Source organism: Nicotiana sylvestris, chromosome 3 (assembly GCF_000393655.2).
Source record: "Nicotiana sylvestris chromosome 3, ASM39365v2, whole genome shotgun sequence".
Lineage (NCBI taxonomy): Eukaryota > Viridiplantae > Streptophyta > Magnoliopsida > Solanales > Solanaceae > Nicotiana > Nicotiana sylvestris.
In genome coordinates, this window is record NC_091059.1 from 13,001,945 (window position 1) to 13,025,963 (window position 24,019).

Below are 24,019 nucleotides of genomic sequence, written 5' to 3' on the forward strand. Positions count from 1 at the left end.
CTTTTGTTCCACAACTCGCTTTACTTCAAAAGTACATGATCTTAAACTTGTCCAAAAGTACATGAACTTTTGTTCCACAACTCACCCCAAAAGTACATGCTATAACATTACAACTTGTCGACTTTCTATGAAACTTATTTTCTTCAATTCGTTTAGCTTATACTCCTTCCAGCCCTCTTAGTACTTGGTATTCATGATCTTAAATATTTGTAACATGATTAACTTGCTTTATAAACTTTTCAAAGATGATTTTATTCATGAGCTTACATCAATTGACTTACGACGTACTCTTATGTACGAAAACATGGGGTGTTAAAATATTTATGGGATCAGGTTACACGCTACAACAAGCTTTATTGATTCATGCCATGATTTTCTTATATTAGCGCTTTCGCAGGATTCACCCCTCAAGAGTATGACATACCACCGTGAGCGCAGGTTCCTACTCAATGCGAGTGCCGAGTCTGAGTACTGAGTGCGAATGTGAGTGCTGAGTGTGAGTGCTGAGTGATTGGGAGTGCTGAGTGATCGAGAGTGCTGAATGAATGGGAGTACTGAGTGACTGAGTGTGTTGTGAGGTTGAATACTCCGAGAGTATGTATAGGACTTCATCACTGTGTTGCATTACAGTTAACATGCATACTTGACATGTAGATATCGAGATGTGGCATACCTCATAGTAGTCATATTTAGCATATTCAATCCGTGTTGAAATCAAACAATTACATACTTGAAAGCATGTCTACAGTTCTGAACTGTCTACAATTGATTATGAGGCTTTCCCTAAGTTATTATTATCATTTTCCTGTCATATATACGTTGTTTTAGCTGGATTTGGACTATAACTTTCTAAGCTCGTCACTACTTTCAGCCCAAGGTTAGTCTTGTTACTTATTGAGTACATTTGGTCGGTTGTACTCATACTACAATCTACACTTCATGTGCAGATTTAGGTACTCTTAGGCACGACAGTTGGTAGATTTGGAGCTTCATCTGTTTGGAGAATATTAAGGAGCTTCCTTGGCGTCCACAGACTGTATTGTCATGCCTTGACATCTCCTTCTTTTCAATTTATTAGCACTATTCTATCTTTCTAGACAGTTGTTTTAGCAGTTAGATTGTATTGTCATTTGGATGCTCATATACTCAATGACACCCAAATTTTGGGAATGTGGGTACTTGAGTCGCGGTATTTCATATCGGCTATTTATGAGAGTTATTACTGTTGTTTCATCTTATTTTTTAATATAAAAATGCATAGTATTTGTGGTTGTCGGCTTGCCTAGTACTGTCATAGGCGCCAACACGACATGTTGAGTTTTTGGTCATAACAAGTTGGTATCAGAGCCTATGTTACATATAGGTTTAGTAGAGTCTTGTGGATCAGTACAAAGATGTTTGTACTTATCTTCGAGAGGCTACCGAACTATTTGAAAAACATCAATTTCATGTATTCTTGTCATGCAAATTTGTTGATTCTAAAAATTAAACTTCTGCTATTCTATTCTTTCATAGATGGTGAGGACACGCGCTACCGAATCGGGCGAACGGCCAGCAGTACCACGAGGTAGGTCCACTAGAGGTCGGGGACACATTATAGGTCGAGGTGCAGTTCGTACATTAGCTAGAGCAGCACCTATTGACCCATCAGTTGCTCTAGCTCAAGAGCAGATCCTAGAGAACCTAGGATATTGACCCACTTAGGCACCAGTTGTGCCCATTATGATACTAGGCCTTAAGGAGGCTCTGGCCTAGATATTGACTATATGCACTAGCATTGCTCAGGCATTATTAGTTTCAGCCGTGCCAGCCACTTCTCAGGCTAGGGGAGGTGCTCAGACTCCTGCCACCCGTACTTCAGAGTAGGTAGTTTAGGGACTTCATGCACCGATGGTACTACCATCCCAGCCAGTTGTAGTTGCTCAGGCCCATGTGGGCCCCCCTATGAGTGACGAGAAGAAAAATAAGCTAGAGAGGATTTGGAGGCTCATGCCTCCATCATTCAGTAGGGCTAAGTCAGAGGATGCTCAAGACTTCTTGGTCAGGTGCTAGCAGATTCTTCGCATGGCGGGTATTCTGGTGACTAGTGGAGTCTCATTTATTACTTTTCAGTTGTCGGAGGCTCTTCAGATAGTGGGTGGCCTATGAGTTGAGTAGGCCAGCTGGTGTTATACCACTTATGTGGCACAAGTTCTTTGTTCTCTTCTTGGAGAAGTTTGTGCCATACACCCAACGGGAGGAGTTACCTACGCAGTTTGAGTAGCTACACCAGGAGGTATGTCCGTGACCTAATATGAGATGAGATTTTTAGAGTTGGCTCATCACACGATCTGGTTGGTTTCCATAGAGAGGGAGAGGACTAGGAGTTTCATTGATGTCCTCAACTATGGGCTGCGTTTTGTCATGACTCAGGAGATCACATAAGGTGCTAGGTTCGACGAGGTGGTTGATATTGCTAGACGACTAGAGCAGGCCCGTAGTCAGGACCGTGAGAAGAGGGAGGCCAAGAGGATTCATGGTTTGGGTGGTTTCAATGGTGTTGCTTCTGGGGGTTAGTTCTACTATAGTAGGGGTCTTCTTTATAGGCCCGCTCACATGACTCATCCAGTTCATCATGGTGCATCAGCTTGCCGTAGTTCATATAGTGCTCGTCCAGGTTAGTCATCTCTCAGTGCTCTCCTAAATTAGAGTTCGTGTCGTGCTCCATCAGTTTAGGGTTCATCTGTAGCAGGTCCTTCTAGTAGCCATTTTAGCTCTCGAGGTTCGATTTAATCTCTACCACCATTATGGAGTTGCTTCGAGTGTGGGGAGTTTGGGCATGTGTGGAGGCAGTGTCCCTGTCATTTTAGAGGTCCAATTCAGTAGAGGGGTCAGGTTATGACTTCCACACCAGTTACTTCACCACTAGCCCATCCAGCTCGAGGTGGGGCTCATGTATCTAGAGGTTGCCTTAGAGGGGGAGGCTGATCAGGTGGCAGTCAGGCTCAATTCTATGCTATCCCTACCAGGATAGAAGCCATTACTTTAGACGCAGTGATCACAAGTATTGTCTCAATATGCCATAGGGATGATTCTATATTATTTGACCCTGGTTCCACTTATTTGTATGTATTAGCATACTTTTTGCTCATTATCTAGATATGCCTCGTGAGTCCATAGTTTCACATGTTCACGTATCTACATCGGTGAGTGATTCTATCATTGTAGATTATGTATATCGGCCGTGTGTGGTGACTATTGGGGGATTTGAGACTAAAGTTGATCTCTTATATCTTAGTATGGTTGAATTTGATGTGATTCTAGGTATGAACTGGTTGTCCCCATATCATGTTATTCTAGATTGTCACGCTAAGACCGTGACATTGGAGATGCCAGAAATGCCTAGCATCGAGTGGAGAGGTTCTCTATAATATGTCCCCAGCAGGGTGATTTCATATCTGAAGGCCCAACGGATGGTTGAGAAGGGGTGTTTGTCATATTTGGCTTTTGTGAGAGATGCTAGTGCTGGTACTCTTACTATTAATTCTGTTCTAGTAGTGCGAGACTTTTCGGATGTGTTTCCTGCAGTCCTGTCGGGCATGCTACCCTACATATATATTGATTTTGGTATTGACTTGGTATCGGGCACTTAGTGCATTTCTATTCCTCCATACCATACGGCACCAACAGAGTTGAAGGAATTGAAAGTGCAGCTTCAGGAGCTTCTTGATAAGGGGTTCATTAGGCCTAGTGTTTCTCCTTGGGGTGCACTAGTTCTCCTTTGAAGAAGGAGGATGGTACCATGCCGATGTGCATTGACTATATGTAGTTAAACAAAGTTGCAATTAAGAACAAGTATCCTTTGCCACGTGTTGATGACTTATTTGACCAGCTTCAGGGAGCTAGAGTGTTCTCTAAGATTGATTTGAGGTCTGTGTATCACCAGTTGAAGATTCGAGACTCGGATATTCTGAAGATGGCATTTAGGATCCGCTATGGTCACTATGATTTCCTTGTGATATCTTTTGGGTTAACTAATGCCCCAACAATATTCATGCATCTTATGAACAGTGTATTCCAGCCATATCTTGACTCGTTTGTCATAGTATTTATTGATGATATCTTGGTGTACTCACGTAGCCAGGAGGAGCATGCACAATATCTGAGGATTATAATACAGAGGTTGAGGGAGGAGAAACTTTATGCCAAGTTCTCCAAGTGTGAGTTTTGGCTCAGTCCGGTGGCGTTCTTGGGGCACGTGGTGTCCAATGAGGGATCAAGGTGGATCCAAATAAAATAGAGGAAATTGAGAGTTCGCCTAGACCGTCTTCAGCTACAGAGATTCTAAGTATTTTGGCTTGGCCGGATATTATTGTCACTTCGTGGAGGGTTTCTTGTCCATTGCAGTGCCTTTGACCAGATTGACCCAGAAGGGTATTCCATTCAGGTGGTCGGATGAGTGTGAGGAGAGCTTTCAGAAGCTCAAGACTGCCTTGACTACAATTCCAATTCTAGTTTTGCCTTTAGCATTGGGTTCTTATACAGTGTATTGTGATGCTTCTCGAATTGGTATTGGGTGTGTCTTGATGTAATATGGTATATTGATTGTTTATGTTTCACACCAGTTGAAGCCTCATGAGAAGAACTAACCCATTCAAGATTTTGAGTTGGCATCCATCGTCCATGCATTGAAGATTTGGAGACATTATCTCTACAGTGTTTTATGTGAGGTATTTACAGATTATCGAAGTTTCTAGCACTTGTTCAAGCAAAGGGATCTAAATTTGAGGCAGCGTAGATGGTTGGAGCTGCTAAATTTGTGTCATCCCACGAAGGCCAATGTGGTGGCCGATGCCTTGAGTAGGAAGGCGGTGAGTATGGGTAGCCTTGCATTTATTCTTGTTGGTGAGAGATCGCTTGTATCAGATGTTTTGGCCTTGGCTAATAAGTTCGTGAGGTTAGATATTTCGGAGCGTAGTCGGGTTCCAACTTGTGTGGTTTCTTGGTCTTCCTTATATGATCGCATCAAAGAGCGTCAGTATGATGACTCCCATTTGCTTGTCCTTAAGGACATGGTTCAGCACTGTGATGACAAGGAGGTTCCTACTGGGGATGATGGAGTGTTGTGGATGCAGGGTTTGATTTGTATGCCTAAAGTAGATGGGTTACGTGATTTGATTATTGAGGAGGCCCACAGTTTGAAGTATTCCATTCATCCGGGTGCTACAAAGATATATCAAGACTTGAGGCAGTACTATTGGGGGAGGAGGATGAAGAAAGATATAGTAAAGTTTGCTTAAATTGTCAGCAGGTGAACTATGAGCACTAGAGGCCGGACAGTTTGCTTTAGAGGCTTGAGATTCCAGAGTGGAAATGGGAGCGTATCACCATGGACTTCGTAGTTGGGCTTCTACGGGCTTTGAAGATGTTTGATGCTATTTGGGTGATTGTGGACCGTTTGACTAAGTCTGCGCACTTCATTCCAGTTGGGACTACCTATTCTTCAGAGCAGTTGGTTGAGATTTATATCTGCAAGATTGTTTGCCTTCACGGTGTGCCAGTTTCTATTATTTTAGATCGGGGCACGCAATTCATACTGTAGTTTTGGAGAGCATTGCAATGAGAGTTAGGCACACAGGTTGAGTTGAGTACAACATTCGACCCTCAGATGGATGGACAGTCTGAGCGTACTATTTAGATATTGGAGGATATGCTACGCGCTAGCGTCATGTATTTCGGAGGTTCTTGAGATCAGTTTCTGCTTCTTGCACAGTTTGGTTGCCACAACAGCTACTAATCGAGTATTCAGATGGCTCTATATGAGGCCTTCTATGAGAGGCAGTGTTGGTCTTTGATTGGTTGGTTTGAGTTGGGTGAGGCTAGGCTATTCGGTATTGACCTGGTTCAGGATGCTTTGGAAAAGGTTAAGTTGATTCAGGATCAGCTTCACATGGTGCAGTCTAGACAGAAGAGCTACGCCGATCGAAAGGTTCGTGATGTTGCTTACATGGTGGGGGAGAAGGTATTGCTCAGAGTTTCATCCATAAAGGGTGTTATGAGGTTCGGGAAGAAGGGCAAGTTGATCACTCAATATATTATTCCTTTTGAGGTGCTTGAGAGGATTGGGGAGGTGGCTTACCAGGTTTTATTGCCCCATAGTCTATCAAGTGTTCATCTAGTATTTCATATTTTCATGCTCCAAAAGTATTTCGGCAAACCGTCTCATGTTTTGGACTTAAAAATGGTTCATTTAGATGGTGATTTGACTATGATGTGGAGCTAGTGGTCATTTTGGATCGTCATGTTCGAAAGTTGAGATCAAAGAATATAGCTTCAATGAAGGTGCACTGGAGAGGTCAGCCAGTCGAGGAGGTTACCTGGGAGACCGAGTGGGAGATGAGCAGATATCTATGCCTCTTTGAGACTCCAGTTATGATTCTAGACCCATTCGAGGATGAACATTTGTTTAAGAGAGGGAGAATGTAACGACTCGATTGGTCATTTTGAGTATTATAGCCCCGTTCTCCCATTTATTGCTTATTCTGTGCTCATTTGTTGTTATGTGACTTTGGGCTGGTTTGTTTGGTTCCGGAGATGTTTCGAAATGAGTTGGGACACTCAATCCCAAAGTTGGAAGCCTAAGTTGAAAGAGTTGATCAGATATTGACTTATGCGTAAATGACACCGAAATAGAGTTTTGATTGTTCCGATAGCTCTGTATGGTGATTTTGGACTCAGGAGTGTGTCCGGATATTGACTTGCAAGTCCGTAGATGATTTTGGCTTGAATTGGCAAAAGTTGGAAAAGTTGAACTTTGGAGAGTTGAGAAGTTTGACCGAGAGTTGACTTTCTGGTAACCAGGCTTGGATTTTGGTTCCAGAAGTTGGAATAGGTTTGCTGTGTCATTTATGACTTTTGTGCAAAATTTGAGGTCAATCAGAGTTAGTTTGGTATTTTTCGGCATTAGTTTTGGAAGTAAGAAATCCATAAGTTCATCAGGCTTGAATCAATGTGCGATTCGTGGTTTTAGTGTTGTTTGATGTGATTTGAGTCTTTGAGCTAGTTTGTATGATGTTTTAGGACTTGTTGGTATTTTTTGTTGAGGTCTTAGGTGCCTCGGGTGGATTTCAGATGTTTAACGTATTGAAATTTGACTTAGAAGAATTGCTGAAGTTGCTGATGCCTGTGCTTTTGGTTTTCTTATACGCGATCGTGAGTGGAAGTCCGCGATCACGAAGAGTTGTTTAGGCGACTGGTGGAAATTTTGCTATGCGATCGCGAGAATTGGTCTAAGATCGTGGATCTATGGTCAGCAGTACTACGCAGACGCGAGGGTTGTACACGTTCGCGAAGAAAGAATGAGGGTTGGTCTAAAGCCATGCGTTTATTCATCGCGATCACGTAGATTTGGGTACCTGGGCATTGTGTTCGAGCTTGGAGTTCTACGTTCGTGAAGGGTTAATTTGGCAGGCTGTATTTTTGTGCTTCGCTATCACGAAGCATTTCCCGCGATAAAGAAGATGAGCATCTGGGCAGATTATAAAATTTCAAAAACGAGGGTTAGAGTATTATTCCACATTTGGACTTTGGGAGCTCGGATTGAGGCAATTCTTGGAGAGATTTTTAAAGAATTGATTCGAGTAAGTGATTCTAACTCGGATATGGTTAATATACATGAATCTACCATTGTTTTTACCATTTAAATAGAGGTTTGGGTTGGAAAATTGGGTTAAATTATAGAAACTTCATAGATTTAATTTGAGGATTTGAAGGTCGAGTTGGACTCGTTGTTCAATAAGTATTTGAATTTCGTTAATTTTGTCGAATTCCGAGATATGGGCCCGGGGTTGACTTTTGTTAAAGAATCTAGTTTTATGATATGGAATTGATCCCTATAGCTTGTGTTGATTGTATCAAGTTGTTTGTGGCTAAATTCGAGTCATTCGGAGGACAATTCGCGAGGCAAGGGCTTGAGTAGATATTTGCTCGGGTTGAGGTAAGTAACACTTCTAAACTTGGTTCTAAGGGTATGAATCCCCGAAATACGTGTTATGTGGTTGGTGTTGAGGTGATGCACATGCTAGATGACGGGCGTGTGGGCGTGCTCCATGGTAATTATGACTCGTTTGATTTTGTGGTACTGTGTAGTCATCAAACCTTGTTGGTATTCATGAAGCTCATGTTTGTAAGAGTAATTGACAAGCAATCCATGTTAGAAATCATGCTTAGACTACATGCTTGTTCTGTTGGGACCTACAAAGTTCAGTATATATTTTAAATATGTAAAATACTTTCAAAACAACATGTGTAGGCATATATAAGTATGTCCAATTGTGTTATTATTTTTTCGTAATTTTTAAAGATTTTTAAAACCAATTTATTCCCCTATTTTACTCATAAAAAACCTAATAATATTTCCAAAATTATCATTTTTGGTGATTCATTTATTGGGTTCTCATATTTATACTAAAATATAGCTAATATATTTTTTTGCATATTTTTTTGTAATTGATTTAGTATTTTTAAGGCTAAATTGCATATAATTGCAATTTTAGCCTCTTTTAGACTTAATTGTGCTTATCTATAAAAATTAAGTCCAGTATTTTTAATTTGATAATTATGTACCATAAATCATTTTAGTACCTTTAATTTTTTTACAGAAACTATTTTATTATTTTTTATAAATCAAATAGGAAAATTGGCTATTTAAATGTTAGCCCCATTTTATTTTCAATTATAACCTGATTTTGAACCCCAATTTGAAGCCCAATTACCCTGACCCAATTACAATCTGAACCGACCCAAACCCTATTCTTTAAACTGCCCCACTTACCCGTTCAATTTGATCAACGGCCACTAGACCCTATTACCTTAATTAATCCCAAACGACCCCCTAAACCCTACCATTTTCCACCATATGCCGCCTCTGAATCCCCCTTCTCTCTCAAATCCTCTCTACAACACCCTCAAACCCTAGCCGTCGCCAACCTAATCCGCCCTAATCCATGGCCTTCCAAGGTCATCGGAGACCTGTAGCATCCTCCCATGGCTTTTACGTGTTCGTTTCTGTGGTCTCATGACCAGGTCCTGAAAGGGTTTTTGTTCGGTTTTTGCTCGATGACTGTTCTCCGGTCGTCTCTAACCTTTCTCCGGCCAGCCATGGCTATTCGAGTTAGACTTTTGACTTTTCTGCTTAGATCGATGATTTTCAAGGCCTTTCTCATCACTTGGGGTTCTTATGAAACCCTAATCTCTAAGGTTCTTTCGGTTTCTTTTAGATCTGCTTCAGATCTATGTTTGCTTTGAACTTCTAAGCATTTTTCTCGAAGTTTCTTTTAAAACTCTGCTTTCAAAACTTTTTATCTTTTCCGATTTGGGTTTTCTTGTTATTTCAAAACGTTTCTCTGATTTTTTTTTGACATGTTTGCTATGTTTTCTCATATCGTTCTTCTACCTAAGTTTGCATGTTAAAAGCCCTAATTTTTTTTACTTTTTATTAGACGAATGTTTGTTTGCTTGAGTTTTGTCCGATTTGTTTGTTTATCCTCTTTTGAAACTCTTTTATTGTTGAAAACCCTATGGATTTGGGTCTGAGACTGTTCGTTTAAGTACTTGACTCGATTTAAAGTTCTTTATTTCGAAACCTCTTATCCCTTTGTGTCATTTTTCTGATTCTGGGTTTCTATCTTCTCTAAAACTCGATTATGCTCGAAACCCTAATTTAAAAAAAAGGGTTTTCCTCACCTGCTACTGTGAGATATTCGCATGCTTTTGATATTCTATGTTTTCTTCACTACTGATTCAATGTGACATGACCTACTGTACTATCATGCTTCGAATGTTTCCATCTACTGAATTTTGTGCTATTATTGCATGCTATTTCCTTTTGCCAATAGGCTTGGCCTCACATGTATAGTGTTTGTGCACTCTATTTATATGCTGATTTTCCTTCTTTGATTGATCTCCAAACTTGTGACTGATTTCAAACTTTTCCTTTGTGAAATTCTGATTTCACTCGCTTCTTAAGGTTAATTGATTTCTTTTCCTGTTTTGTCTTACTGAATCCTTTCCGAAATTAGAATATTTCTGTACCTAGACTCGATTTCTTACTTAATTTTTTACTACTTCTTTTACGGCAACTGTCAGCTTGCTTACAAATTGATTTCTTTCCTTATTTTAAACCTGTCACTACCCATTAAGCAAGTGATCCCTTAATTAGAGGCAATCACTTGTATAATTGATTCTGAATTGTGATTGTTTCCATTTTTGCAGCTTATTACTTCTCTCTTACACGTTTTCAGAAAGCTATAAATACCCTGCACTTCTTTTCTTTCAAAGACACGAACACAAGGCATAAAACACTTGAGTTTAGACACACACCCCACCAAATCTCTCTCTTTTCTCTGTTACTACTTGTATTGCTGCCTTCCCTAGCCGGCTGAAAGCCAAGGCTAGGCTGTGGGAAATTTGCTTATTTTTTCTGCATTCGCATTTCTTACCGGTATGTTCTAATTAAGCTTCTGCACCAATAACAAACATTCTTATTTACTATTTCTTGCACCCTTGTTTGTCTACTATTTGTATTTAACTCAGTACCATTATTAAGCATGCTGTAATTTCCCCTTTTCCTGTTCAGAATTAATGTATCATGACTTGTGAATCTTAAACCCCTACCCCAATGTGTTGTGGTTGGTTTGGGGCATGACAACATCGGACATTGCTGTGCATGACCCAAACCTGATTCCCCTGGAATTGGACCCTATTGGTGTCCTAATGCACCTTAAATCATTAGGTGGCGACTCTTCAAATGCAAAACCCAGTTCCTAAAAGGAATGAGTTGTCCTATACAAATGTCATAAACCTGATTTCTCGAGAAAAAGGGGGCGTGATAGCATGGCGACTCTGTTGGGGATATTTAAGCTTTTACCATTTCTGACTATTATTGTGAATTTATACCTCTTTATGTGCAATTACTTGTTTAATTCCTTTAACAATTCAATTTCCTTTTCAACTGCAAAACTGATTTGTATTCTTTGTTTCTTTCCTTTATTACTGCTTTAAATTATGAAACTGCTGTATTTACTGCTTTCTTAACGTGCAAATACGTGCCAACATGCTTTTAATTATTGCATAATCATGCTCAACATCATACTCCACTCGTGCCAAACAAATACCATAGCAACACTTATAATGACTGGTTGCGCTCTTCCTATATTATTACCCCTAAATCCAGAAAAGGCATATTTGCGGTAAAACCAATGATCAACGGTGTAGTCGACGGTTCCGTGCCTTTCCCCCTTGAGTTTTACGCTCAAGGGTACCCGTCTAAAACCCCATAGAAACCTTACTCTATTTAAATTACGCATGCATCATGGTCAAATCTAGTTGGGTCAGTTATGTTGTTCACATAATGACCCTTTAAGATAGCCTTGACCAAAGTCCACTGGGTTTCCTAAACCCAAACGGACGTCACCACATTTTGTGCTTTTATTTGGAGAACTAAATGCTTCATGCTAATTGTTGATATTAAATAGTCGAGTTTTGTGGGGGTATGGTCTTAACCCTTTTGTTTTGCAGAAAATGAAGAACGAGGTCCCCAGCTTCAGTATGGGTAGCACACCCTCACTCTTGCTAGACTGGTGGAAGAGTCTTACATCGATGACCAAATCAATGAGTGGAAGGAGAGGGCCGCCAAATCTAGCGAAAAGTTGGAATATCTGGAATACAGTCTACCGGAGTTGGAAGGAAAAATGAGGAAGAGAGTCACGACTGCCAAAACATTGAGGGAAACGAAGGAGAACACCTGGCAAAGGCAGTTTTACTGGTGAACCTACGGGAACTGGAGGATTTGATTAACGAGAGCATTCAACCTGAGGAAGGTCCTTCTGGGACCAAATAGATAGGAGTTTATCTTTTCGCCTTATATATTGTAATAAGGCCAATGGCCATTAGTGATTTTTATTTCCTGTTTGTTTAGTGTCGATTTAGGATTCGTCTTATTTTCTATCAATAAAATGAGGCATTTAGCATTCTGAGTTCTCCAAATTAATTTGTCGCTAGGCCTACCTCGGGCACAAAGAGGTCCCCAAATTAGGACATGATTTACATTCTCGCATTATGTGTTTAAATATTGCAATGCTTTTTATAAACCTCACTCACTTGTTACCTTTTTGTTTTTACTTTTTGTTTTATTATTCCCCTTCCCCAAAGGTTAGTTCGTTCACTCTGGCAACATCATCATATTCCATGAGATCCAAGGGCCCTCCACCCACTCCTCCTCTTAGTCCTATCAAAAATAAGAACAAAGGGAAGATAATTTGAATAACGTCAGAAAAGAGAACTCAACTAAACGGGTAGAGGTTACTCATGGTCACGATACTCAGGTTCCTAAGGAAAATGCATCCTAACTCGAACAAAAGCTACAAAAATTCTAAGAAGAGCTTGATCAGGTTCGGAACTTGGCAAATCTATCATTTATCCTCACCACTCCAGATATCAATTTTCCAAAAGCTCAGAACCCCACACCTCCACAGATATATCCCAAAACAAACAGAACCATCCCGCTCCTCACCATCACTGCAACACCTGCCATACCTCAAACAACACCCCGTTGCTCATCCCGAAACTCCAAAACTCCACAAATGACCACTTTCACACCCACCATAATACCCCCATCTACGTGGAGACTGTGCCACACTCCACCCAACCCATCTCAAGCACACCCGAGTTTGATAATAAGGATTTGGTCATCAAGAACCTGGCTAAAGAACTTAAGAAATTAACTAGCCAGATTCAAGGCGTTGAAGGAAGCAAGGGAATTGAGGGGCTGAACTACAAAGATCTTTGCATACAGCCCGATGTCGAGCTTCTTGAGGGGTAAAAACCTCATAAGTTCGAGATGTTTGATGGTACAAGGGATCCAAGGGTCCATTTGAGAACGTACTGTAACAAGCTGGTTGGAGTAGGGAAAGACGAAAGAATCCGCATGAAGCTTTTCATGAGGAGCTTGAAAGGAGATGCTTTGTCCTGGTACATTAGCCAAGATCCAAAGAAATGGTCAAACTGGGTAGGCATGGCTTCCGACTTTATGGAAAGGTTCAAGTTCAACAAAGAGAATGCGCCAGATGTATTCTATATTCAAAATCTAAAGAATAAGCCTATGGAAACATTCCACGAGTATGCCACTCGCTAGAGGTCCGAAGCTGCTAAGGTCAGACCTGCCTTAGAGGAGGAACAAATGAACAAATTCTTTGTCTGTGCTCAAGACCCGCAGTATTATGAACGCCTAATGATGACCGAGAGCGACAAATTTTCTGACATTATCAAGTTGGTAGAAATGATTGAAAAGGGCTCAAAAGCGGTATGGTTACGAACTTAGAGGCCTTGCAAGCTACAAATAAGACTTTACAGTCAGGTGGAGTGTCTAAGAAAAGGGACGTAGGAGCCGTAATGGTTGCATAGAGAACCAAATCCCCCATCAAATACCAAACCTACCCAATGCCTCCACTCACATATCAACCTACTCCGAACTACCAAGCACCCTCACCCTTTTACCAAGCTCCACCGCCAACTTATCAATCACCTCCACCTCCTACATATCAGCCTACTTCGCCCAGATATTCCCAACCCACACATGTCTACCAAACCTACAATGCTCAACCATCCCACTATCAATCCCTCCTACACGCCAAAACTTCCCTAGACCTCGACCAAATATCGACCGCAGACCCCCAAAACAATATACAGCCATTGCTGAACCTATTGACCAATTGTACGATAGACTCAAAGCTGCTAGTTATGTTACCCCCATCCATGCTGCAACTCTTGAGAACCCTTCTCAGTGGGTTAACCCAAACAAATACTGTACATACCATTCTGGCATGAAGGGACACACCATCGATGAATGTTGTTCTCTGAAAGACAAGATCCAGACCTTAATTGATAACAAGATTATTGTGGCAAAGGAACCTGCTCCAAATGTACGCAACAACACTCTTCCAGACCATAAGGGTGGAGGCATCCACATGATTGAAATAGAGGATGATTGGGATCCCGAGGGATCAATCGGGTTGATCGCAGAAGGTGATGACCCAAAGAAGCCAATAGTTACTCTTAATCTGATCGTAGTCCAGATTCAGCCCTTTAGGGACACTGAGGTAAACATGTTTGTGACACTTGAGTTTGAAGCAACGTCATCTGCTAAAACACCAGCGCCAATTGAGGTCTAATTTGTGTCTCTAGCAAATACACCTACACCATTTGAAGTGGTAGTCTTACCACCCAAGGCACATGCTCCGTTCGGAGTAAAGATAGCCACACCAATCCCAGTGGCGATGTCGAGCATGATGATATTCCATACGGAGGCTATACCATGGGACTATATAGCTGAGGCAACGAGGAAAGGCAAGGTTAGGTTCAAGGAAACTATTGCGGCACAGGGTATGACGAGAACTGGTAGGGTTTATACCCCACAACATCTAGCTGAGTCGAGCAAGCAGGCCTCCAACTAGCCACCCATTATTTAGACAGGTCCAGCCGATCTTTGGAGAAAGATACATGCCAAGGAGTACTCGGTCATCGACTAGTTGAACAAAACACCGGCGCAAATCTCTATTCTTGCTTGGCTACAAAATTTTGAGGCACACAAGAACGCTCTATTGAAGGTGCTGAGTGAAACATACGTACCAAGCAACATCACTGGCGGATAAATGGTTAACATGGTAGGATTGGAAAGTCATAAGATCACATTTAATGAGGACGAGCTACCACCTGAAGGTTTGGGGCACAACAAGGCATTGCACATCACCGTGCAATGCGAGGACTATTTTATCACCAGAATCCTGATCGATGGAGGTTCCAGTCTTAACATTTGTCCACTGGTAACACTCAAGAAATTGGGTAAAGGACTGCACGAGATAAAAGATGGAGCTATCAATATGAAGGCTTTCGATGGCTCCTAGAGGTCCACTATTGGGGAGATTAGTCTGTGTTTACAAATGGGACCCACTTGGTTCAATGTTGATTTCTAAGTGATAGACGTGCCAGCATCTTACAATCTACTATCAGGACGGTCATGGATCCATGTTGTTGGGGCCGTAGCATTGACACTACATCAGGCAGTAAAACCCGAATGGAATCATCAAGAGGTGATCATTCACGACAACGGTAGCAACCTTATATACAGTTGACAGACCATTCCGTCAATTGAAGGAAGAAAGAAGCTAGGTGGAGAGATAATATATAGGTTGAGTGATGTAGGTATAATAGGTGGTGACAGGGTATTGGTATTCTGGGGGTGAGGGTTGATATATGGGTGGAGGCTTTTGGTATGTGAGAGGAGACTTAGGGCCTTGGGCTACCATCAGAGCACCCACTTCTTTCTTCTTTGAAATACCTCTTGATTGCAGGACTTTATTTGTGGCTTGTAACGCCTCAAAATTAGTCACTATCCCACTTTTGATTCCTTCTTCTATTCTCTCTCCCAACTTGATAATGTCTGAAAACTTGTGATTCTCGATGACCATCAATCTTTTATAATATTGTGGATCTTGAGCTCTAACAAAGAACTTGTTAATTTGTTCTTCTTCGAGTTCTGGCCTACCTTTGCAGCCTCTGATCTCCAACGAGTAGCATATTCGCGATTTTCTGTCTGCTTTTTCTTGAGGTTCTGAATATAGAAAATGTCTGGCACATTTTATGTGTTGAACCTGAATCTGTCCATGAAATCTAATGACATACTTACCCAATTTGCCCACTTCTTTGGGTGTTGACTAATATACCAAGACAAAGCATCTCCTGTAAGGCTTCGCATGAACAGTTTCATATGGATTTGTCCATTCCTACCCACTCCTACAAGCTTGTCACAATAGGTTCTCAGATGCACCGTTGGATCACTAGTACGATCGAACATTTCAAACTTGGGAGGTTTGTAACCCTCTAGCAGTTCCACATCTGGCTGAATACACATGTCTTCATAGTTTAGACCTTCAACGCCTTTCCCACCTTCAACACTCTAGACTCTCCCTGTAAGTTTCTTGAGTTTCTCTGCCATGTCTTGAATGAGCAAGTCCTTCTCAGTCGGTTCAGGTATGTATAGTGTTTGCTGCAAGGTATGGGGTAAGGTTTCCACATATATCGAATTGCTTTTATGAGTTCTTGGAACTTTGGTATATGAGTGGTTATTGGTAAAGTTTTGGGGATCGGGAGTAGCTGGTGGTGCATTTTAGGGAGTGTGTTGTGTGTATTGAGTTGGATGTTGGTGATATTGTTGAGGGGTTTGCACTGGTGGTAGGTTAAGGTTCTGGGGAGGTGCAGGATTATGATAATGGTGTTGTGCGGGAGGATTCGGAGCTATGGGCGGTGGATTCTGATTTTGTATGTTTTGTGGTGGTTTTTGGTTTTGGGTAGTTGGATTTTACTGGTTGATGTCGGGAATATTGAGAGTAAGGGAAATGTTTTCCAAATTTCGGACCTGCTCAAGCACGCCCTATAGTTCCAGGATTTTCTATTCCAATCATAAGACCAACTCATTCTGCCCCGGGTGCTTCTACTATCTAAAGTTTCAACATTTTTTGCCACAATAGCATTGTCTTTCCGGATACCATTTAAATCATCCATCTTCCCTTTGCCTTTGCCTTTGCCATTGCTTTTCGGGTCGCTAGGTGGAAGAGGAGGTGGAGGACCTCTGGATCTAGTGTAGTATGCTGATGATGCTAGTATGCACGAACCATCCTTTGGGAATTAAAATAAAAAAAATAAAAAAAAGGTAACCAAGTCAGTAAGATGAAGCAAAAGAGTGTTTGGAATATTTAAACATGTTTCACAAAAGTCAAGCAATAGTTCGCATCCTAATTTGGGAACCTCATTGTACATGAGGTAGGCCTAAGCGACACATAGACTTGGAGAAAATTGGTACCAACGTTTACTTCATTTCATTAAAGCGAAAATGAATCAAAACAATATTTTACTAAATCGACAATAATAATAATAATAATAATAATAATAATAATAATAATAATAATAATAATAATAAGAATAAGAATAAGAATAACAATAATAATAATAATAAAGTTAATAATGGCATTTAGCGTAGCCTTTTGCGTAGCCTCTTGTACTTCACTTGTGCCTCAGCCACTTCATCTATGATCCTATCCTTCAGATTGACTCTTGGTTTGACATCCCCAGCTACGTCATCTTCCATCCATGATATATAGTAGTACATATGACCAGCGTGATACTTGTCTGGCTCAATAGTTTCTCCTTCCACAATGATCTTTTGGTTCCACATGTGTTGCACTTTGAACTTAAATGGGATGACATCTCCATTCAAATCTGCCTTGTACTGGACCATATTGGAAATTCGAGGTATGACTTGTGTTCTTCTAGCTTGCCTCATTACCCTTATAAGAGCGTAAGGATAGATGCCTCGCAACCCAATCAGGAAAAAGTGAGTAGTCCACTTTGATCTAATGATTAACTCACTACTAGGAAACCATTAAAACATCTAATGCACCTGCTCGTCTGTCATTGTTGAGGAAACGCACCCAACCTACATCATTTCTAGGATTTGCAAACCTATCTGGAATAAACGTTATTTTTTTGGTGATGATTGACTATATAGTCATTCAGTGGCCTTCACAGAAGCTCTTGACGATACTCTCCCCTATGAAAGTTTTCCAGCAGCCAAACTTGTAGCAACATATTATAACCCTCAAAGTGTTCGAATCCTTGCTTGCACCAATCTAGAGCACGGTATATCTCAGCTATGATCATTGGGATGATAATATAGGTTTGTCCTTCAATGACATCCATTAAGGTCCTGGTGACTATGGATAAGCGAGTATGAATCCTTCATCCTTGCATCGGAAAGATTAACAACCCCATGAAGCAGACAATGAAAACATAAACTCGGTGATGCACCCATCCCAAATAAGTAATGTCTAGTTAATCATGATGAATATAATATGATTTTCTATGCCCATAACGCTCGTAAAAAAACTAAAAAGGGATGTATGATTTCTTTAGACAGAGCATTTCATCATTTTTCTTCAATCCCAACATCTTCAGGAAACCGTGCGGAGTGTGATTTTCTGGCATTAGCAGTCCCAGACTATCCCATGGTAACTTGGAGAAACCCCCTATTTATTCTAGGAGAGGAGTCATTTCTATATTGCCAAATTGAAAAAACAACTCTTTTCTCATTTCAGACCATGGTAGCAGCCTCGATCAGTTCCTTATTTGGTCAAATGTTTAGAAAAGATGGCAGGTTACCAAGTACTCTCCTTACATGATTTTTGTCACAAGGGGCAATGTCTTACCACCAGTCAAGTAGCAAAAGCGGGATGTTCTGGTCCATACCGAACCTATGGATTTCGTGCTTCATTTTCTACAAACAAATAAAGGTTAGCCTTTTCCCCCTCAAAATAGTTACGCAGTAATGATCAGCATGTTGGCACATTTTCTCCAAGTAATGCACATAATATAATAGTGTCCTTTGGGATTTTGAGAATACTGTCGGACTTTGGACAAGTTTTATTTATCGGGTTGTTACGTTAATGAAGTCTCAAACCATACTAGGTTCAGCATGATGCATGTACATTTCAAATTGGAGTGGACTTCTAGAAGGATCTAGACTGGTACTCTCAAGTGGACAACTTGAGAAGGAAAGGCATGAGACCATCGACTGCACTGTTGATCGACTAGTCTACCGCAAATAATCCTTTCCAATTTAAAAGGGTGATTTCAGGAAAGTGCACACACTCATCAAGCGCCGCTATATTGATAATAGGCACGCGTGAAGTATGATATGGAGCATGCTTTGTGCATAAATAGTAACACATTGCCAAGTATGATAAGAATACATAAAAGTAGTAAATAAAATAGTAAAGGTGAACATGAAAAGAAGACAAAAGAAAAGAAAGACAAAAGAGACGCCAATTTAGCTCATGAAAATGTGCGAGGGCGTAATGAAGCAAGTAGGAAAATAGGGACGAGAGTATCATGATATAGTAATCTTACACACGATGAAAGAAATAGATAGAGGTCATACATGTCATAGAAAATAAAGGAGAATAAGGGGAGGGATGTGCATGTCATAGCAATTTAAACAAACAAAGAAGAATAAGGGGAGGGATGTGCATGTCACAACAGTAAACAAATAAAGGAGAATAAGGGAAAGGATGTGCATGTAATAACAATTTAAAAATATAGGAAATAAAGAAGGGGATGTGCACGTCATAGCAATTTAAACAAATATAGGAAAATAAGGGAAATAATCCACATAAGTCAAATTCGTTATGGTAAGAGCCTAAGTATATCTTCAGCAGAGCCGCCATGCTATCGCGCCCCTTTTTCTTGCAAAAGAGGGTTTCGATATGTGACAACTCTTTTAAATGGGTATTAAAAGATCACAGTCGTCACCTAACAATTTTTGATGAGCGTTAAGGCACCTATTTGCTAATAACTCTGTTTTAACTAGTCTGTGTCACCAAAGATCGGGTAAGGGGTCAAGTTACTTCGAATAGAAGGTGTTAGGCACTCTTCGAGATCCCCAATTGTGGGTCCTGGACGAATTTTAAACTATGTGGATTATGTAATTAGGCTAGGTGATCAAATAAATAAAGGAAAATATAGAAGCCGAAGAATCTTATCATAACACATGAGAATCAGTACAAATCTTTAATGATTACAAGGATACAACTACATTGGTCTATGTTAAATGACTAAGTATAAATAATAAGTATATGAAGAAAGGGGGGTCCTAAATATTTTAGCCTAAAAGATCAGTCCGTGCAGCATAAATAATACTTCACAACTCCCTTAAGGTAAGGGGTTGCTCATATTATTCAGCGGGCACAGAATATCACCTCCTGCTACTCAATTACTATGTTGAAGTCGTTACTTAAAGGTGCTCTAACAATTCTAAACCGTATCCTAGGCATGCACTACCTGTCCCATACCTATGGTCCAGGAGGCTTTAGACTTCTATTTGGGTGGTTCTAGACTTTACTTAGGTTGCTCAAAATGATAAAACTAATCGCGCATCCAAAACAAGTAGGACTACACATAATAGCAAAGAGTGGCTCATGTTAGCCTCCACACGTAACAACAAAGCACGCAAACAAGTTCCGGATACATAGTAGACAATTTCAGGATTAGAACGTGTTTGAGTCGTTAAGTCCTATGGGCATAATTTCTATATGATTCTCGCATTATATAGGCTGTAACAACTATAGGGGTATAAAATTACTAATTCATACCATGAAAGTTTGGAGAGGGTGGTAGAAGGGAGGGTAAGGAGGGCGATGTCTATATCAGAAAACTAGTCTGAGTTCATGCCTAGTCGCTCTACTATAGAAGATATCTATCTTATCAGGAGGTTGGTGGAACAATACAAAGATATGAAGAGGGATCTGCACATGGTGTTCATTGATCTAGAGAAGGTGTATCACACGGTCCCTAGGGACTTTCAATGTAGATTCCTGGAGGTGAAAGGTGTGTCGGTAGCTTATATTAGGGCAATAAAGGATTTATATGATAGATCTAAGACTCAGGTTAGGACTAGGGGAGGTGATTCAGATCCCTTTTCAGTATTTAGGGGGTTACACCAAGGATCTGCGCTCAACCCATTCTTATTTTCCCTAGTAATGAATGCATTGACACACATATTCAAGGGGAGGTGCCATGGTGTATGTTGTTCACTGATAATATAGTTCTAATTAATGAGATGAGAGGCTGCGTTAATGAAAGTTTGGAGGTATGTAGGCAGGTCCTGGAGTCTAAATGTTTCAATTTGAGTAGGACCAAGACGGAATATTTGGAGTGCAAGCTCAGCGATGTGTCGGGGGAAGCGGACAGGGAGGTGAGGATTGACTCGCAAGTCATCCCTAAGAGAGAGAGTTTCAAGTACCTAGGGTCTATTATCCAAAGATATGGGGAGATCGACGGGGATGTTATGTACCGTATTGGGGTGGGATGGATGAAATGGAGGTTAACGTCTGGAGTCCTGTGTGACAAGAAGGTGCCACTGAAACTTAAAGGTAAGTTCTATAGAGCGGTGATTAGACCGGCCATGCTGTATGGGGATGAGTGTTGGTCAGTCAAGAATTCTCATATCCAGAAGATGAAAGTAGCCAAAATGAGGATGTTGAGATGGATGTGCGGGCACACTATGCTGGATAAGATTAGGAATGAAGAAGGTGGGTGTGGCTCCCATGGACGACAAGATATGGTAAGCAAGGCTTAGATGCTTCGGGAACGTGCGGAGGAGGAGTCTAGATACCCCGGTTAGGAGGTGTGAATGGTTGGCTTTGACAGGTACAAGGAGAGGTAGAGGGCGACCTAAGATATATTGGGGCGAGGTGATAAGGCAAGACATGGCGCAAATTTAGATTTCCAAAGACATGGCCTTGGATAGGGAGGTGTGGAGGTCGAGCATTAGGGTTGTAGGTTAGGGTTTACTTGAACATTTTTCTTCGTTGTTCTGGCTAGTCTGATAGTGTTTAATATAGGACTGCTAGCGGTTATTGTTCCATCACACTTTTTATTTTTATTTATTATTTTTTACTTTTATTTTATATTTTATTTACAATTTTTATTATTGACATATTTATTGTCCTTCACACTTATTTGTTTTCACTTACGGTGCTGATATTATTTGTTTGTTTTCTGTTGTTGTTACAGATCTTTTATTTTGAGCCGAGGGTATCTCGAAAATAGCCTCTCTACCCTCATGGGTAGGGGTAAGGTCTGCGTATAATCTACCCTTCCCAGACCCCACTAGTGGGATTATTACTAGGTTGTTGTTGTTGTTGTTGTCCCACATTATATAGGCAGTGCTGCGGTTTCTGGACTAAAGAATTTGCAGATGATATGTATTATAAAACTGTTTACCTTGAAAATGGTAATTACACTTAGATTTGATTTTATGGTTCTAAGAATACGTTATTTGTTTTAATGCTAGTTGTTATGCAGTAGATGCTAAGTGTGAGACTAGAAAATGGGATAAGACCTTGAAAGCAGTATGTTAAAACAAACCGAGTGGTCGAGAATTGGGGCCTCGAGCTAGACTATACAGGGCCTCGAAGTCGAGCTAGATACCAAGTTGTGGATAGCCGATGAAGGGCTAACACTTTTTAGAGCTTTGATGAAGGCTCTTTATGATCAATAATGAGCAATAAATGAAGAACAATTAATGAAATACAATAAATGTAAGCAATATATTTAAGCAATAGAATAAAGGGAGAATATGTTTAAGTTAGCGAGGAGAGAAGGATCTTCTTCTTGTATTGAATGTGGTGTTGAATATCTTTACAAAATGACAAGGGTCTCCTTTATATATGAGGGGGAATCCCAACATAGTACAGATGCATATATTACAAGGATTTGAGGTTGGTACAGCCATTTAATGCCATGGTACGAGCTTGAACTAGCCTAATAGACTTGGTCAGCTTTAGTCACATGCCTTGGGAACTTCCCATTAGTCCATCATATCTATTGATTTGTACTACCTCGAGGTCTATCATTGAGAACCATGGGGGTTGAACCCCGAGCTAAACTTGGAGCCTTCTGGGTGCGATCGTTACGAGATGCCTCAACGATCATAAAATCGGACCCTCTTATTTTTACCGTATACAGATAGTCCCCGCGTTTCTTAGATTAAGATAATAAGAAACGATTTTGACGACGATCTCCTCGAGCCTCTTGTGACGACATCATGCTTATGAAGTAAGCTTTTATGATAACTGAGATGACCCATTGGTACATCTTTCCAGAAGCATTAAATGTAACGTCGGTTTATTTTCTCAAAGAAATAATATCGTCGCCGATCCGTATCCCAAAAAACATTGATTGCGCCCGTCGATACGTTTTCCAAAGGCATTGATTTCACTTTCGGTTACGCTGCCTCCTTTCTATAAATGGAAGCTTTCTTGAACCAAAACTTCATTTAGTCATTCTTCAACAGCCTTTACCTCATTTTTTCTCTTCATCCTCATCCAACTTTATTTCCCATGTTTAAAGCCCGTGATTGTAAGGTCACACGACAGTGTTCTCGCTCCTTTTCAGAACCTTTCCCCACTGAGTTGGATTGTACTGATTAGTTGTTGCTGTTGTTGGCCCGAAATAATATGAGGGGGCCTTGAATTATCCCCGTATTAGTTGATATGTGGACCATGAACTGTTGCTCATCTCCCTTAACTTCAACCTGGTATGACACTTCACTCCTTTCGCTCCCCATGCAGTGAGGTGGTCCCATCTACTAACCTTTGCATCCCACACTGGTGCAATGTCTCAAGAAGTAGCTTCGCAATAGTAGTATTGGCGAGAACCGTACTCGCCAAAATTTTCACCAAGCCACAATTTTCCCTGCCTGTAAAAAGCTTTCTCTCTTTGATAGGCTACAGCCTCTTCCTCAAATTTCTCTTCTTCTTCATCGTTTTCTGCTTCGGAGGAGGTTCTCGAAGACATCGCTTGGAAGATCAAAATGGGGTCCCCAAGGAAATGGTTCTTGCAAATATTTCTTCTGAGGATGTACCTCTGAGAATAGATTAGACTTTTAGCTGTTATTTTTTGCTTCTTTGTTCCTAAGGATCCCTCGTGGGCTTTGTAACCATCGTTTATTTATACAAAAATGTTTCATCAATTTGTCTTTGATTTGTGTTGGATTTCCCTTTGTTTTCGTTTGTAAAGAATCTGAGCATGTGACTTTATCGATCGGTCCTAATATCTGACCCGGGCGTAGGTATCCCTTTGGTTCTTGATTGGTTAATATGATATTCCCTAAAACCCTTTTCCATACCTCAAACTGAGTCCTGATTGGCTTGATACAAACTAAGGGCGTCAGGACCCCTGACTTAGAATTGAGTGAGAGGGAGGCTTCGAGTTTTAGAACGAAATTTAGCCTTTTAGGCCCCATTGGTAGTCCTCGAGGGAGAATTTGCTTGATCATCTGAGAATAAAGATAACCCTTAGTCTTTCATAGACAGTCCTTGAGTGAGAGTTTGCTCGAGATTGGGTGGCCTAAAAACGTGATTTGAACTTA

General features: G+C 40.7%; 2 protein-coding genes across 2 annotated transcripts; both read left to right on the plus strand.

Annotated features, from left to right (window-relative positions):
* Nucleotides 1-4,856: 4,856 nt before the first annotated feature.
* On the plus strand, nt 4,857-5,279 carry LOC138887056 (uncharacterized). Its single transcript, XM_070168768.1, has one exon. It carries the CDS (start codon nt 4,857-4,859, stop codon nt 5,277-5,279), a length of 423 nt encoding a protein of 140 aa, XP_070024869.1.
* A 15,425-nt stretch (nt 5,280-20,704) lies between these two features.
* On the plus strand, nt 20,705-23,518 carry LOC138887057 (uncharacterized). The gene is made up of 2 exons (XM_070168769.1): nt 20,705-21,208; nt 23,375-23,518. The coding sequence occupies exons 1-2, from the start codon at nt 20,705-20,707 to the stop codon at nt 23,516-23,518; spliced, it is 648 nt and encodes a 215-aa protein (XP_070024870.1).
* Nucleotides 23,519-24,019: the final 501 nt, after the last annotated feature.

What these genes read in the sequence shown, in the direction of transcription:
- LOC138887056 (XM_070168768.1), top strand. Translation starts at nt 4,857, where the DNA reads ATGGGTAGCCTTGCATTTATTCTTGTTGGTGAGAGATCGCTTGTATCA.
- LOC138887057 (XM_070168769.1), top strand. Translation starts at nt 20,705, where the DNA reads ATGAGAGGCTGCGTTAATGAAAGTTTGGAGGTATGTAGGCAGGTCCTG. An exon ending in CCCATGGACGACAAGATATG is followed by an intron (nt 21,209 to 23,374) that starts GTAAGCAAGGCT and finishes TCTCTTTGATAG; the next exon opens with GCTACAGCCTCTTCCTCAAA.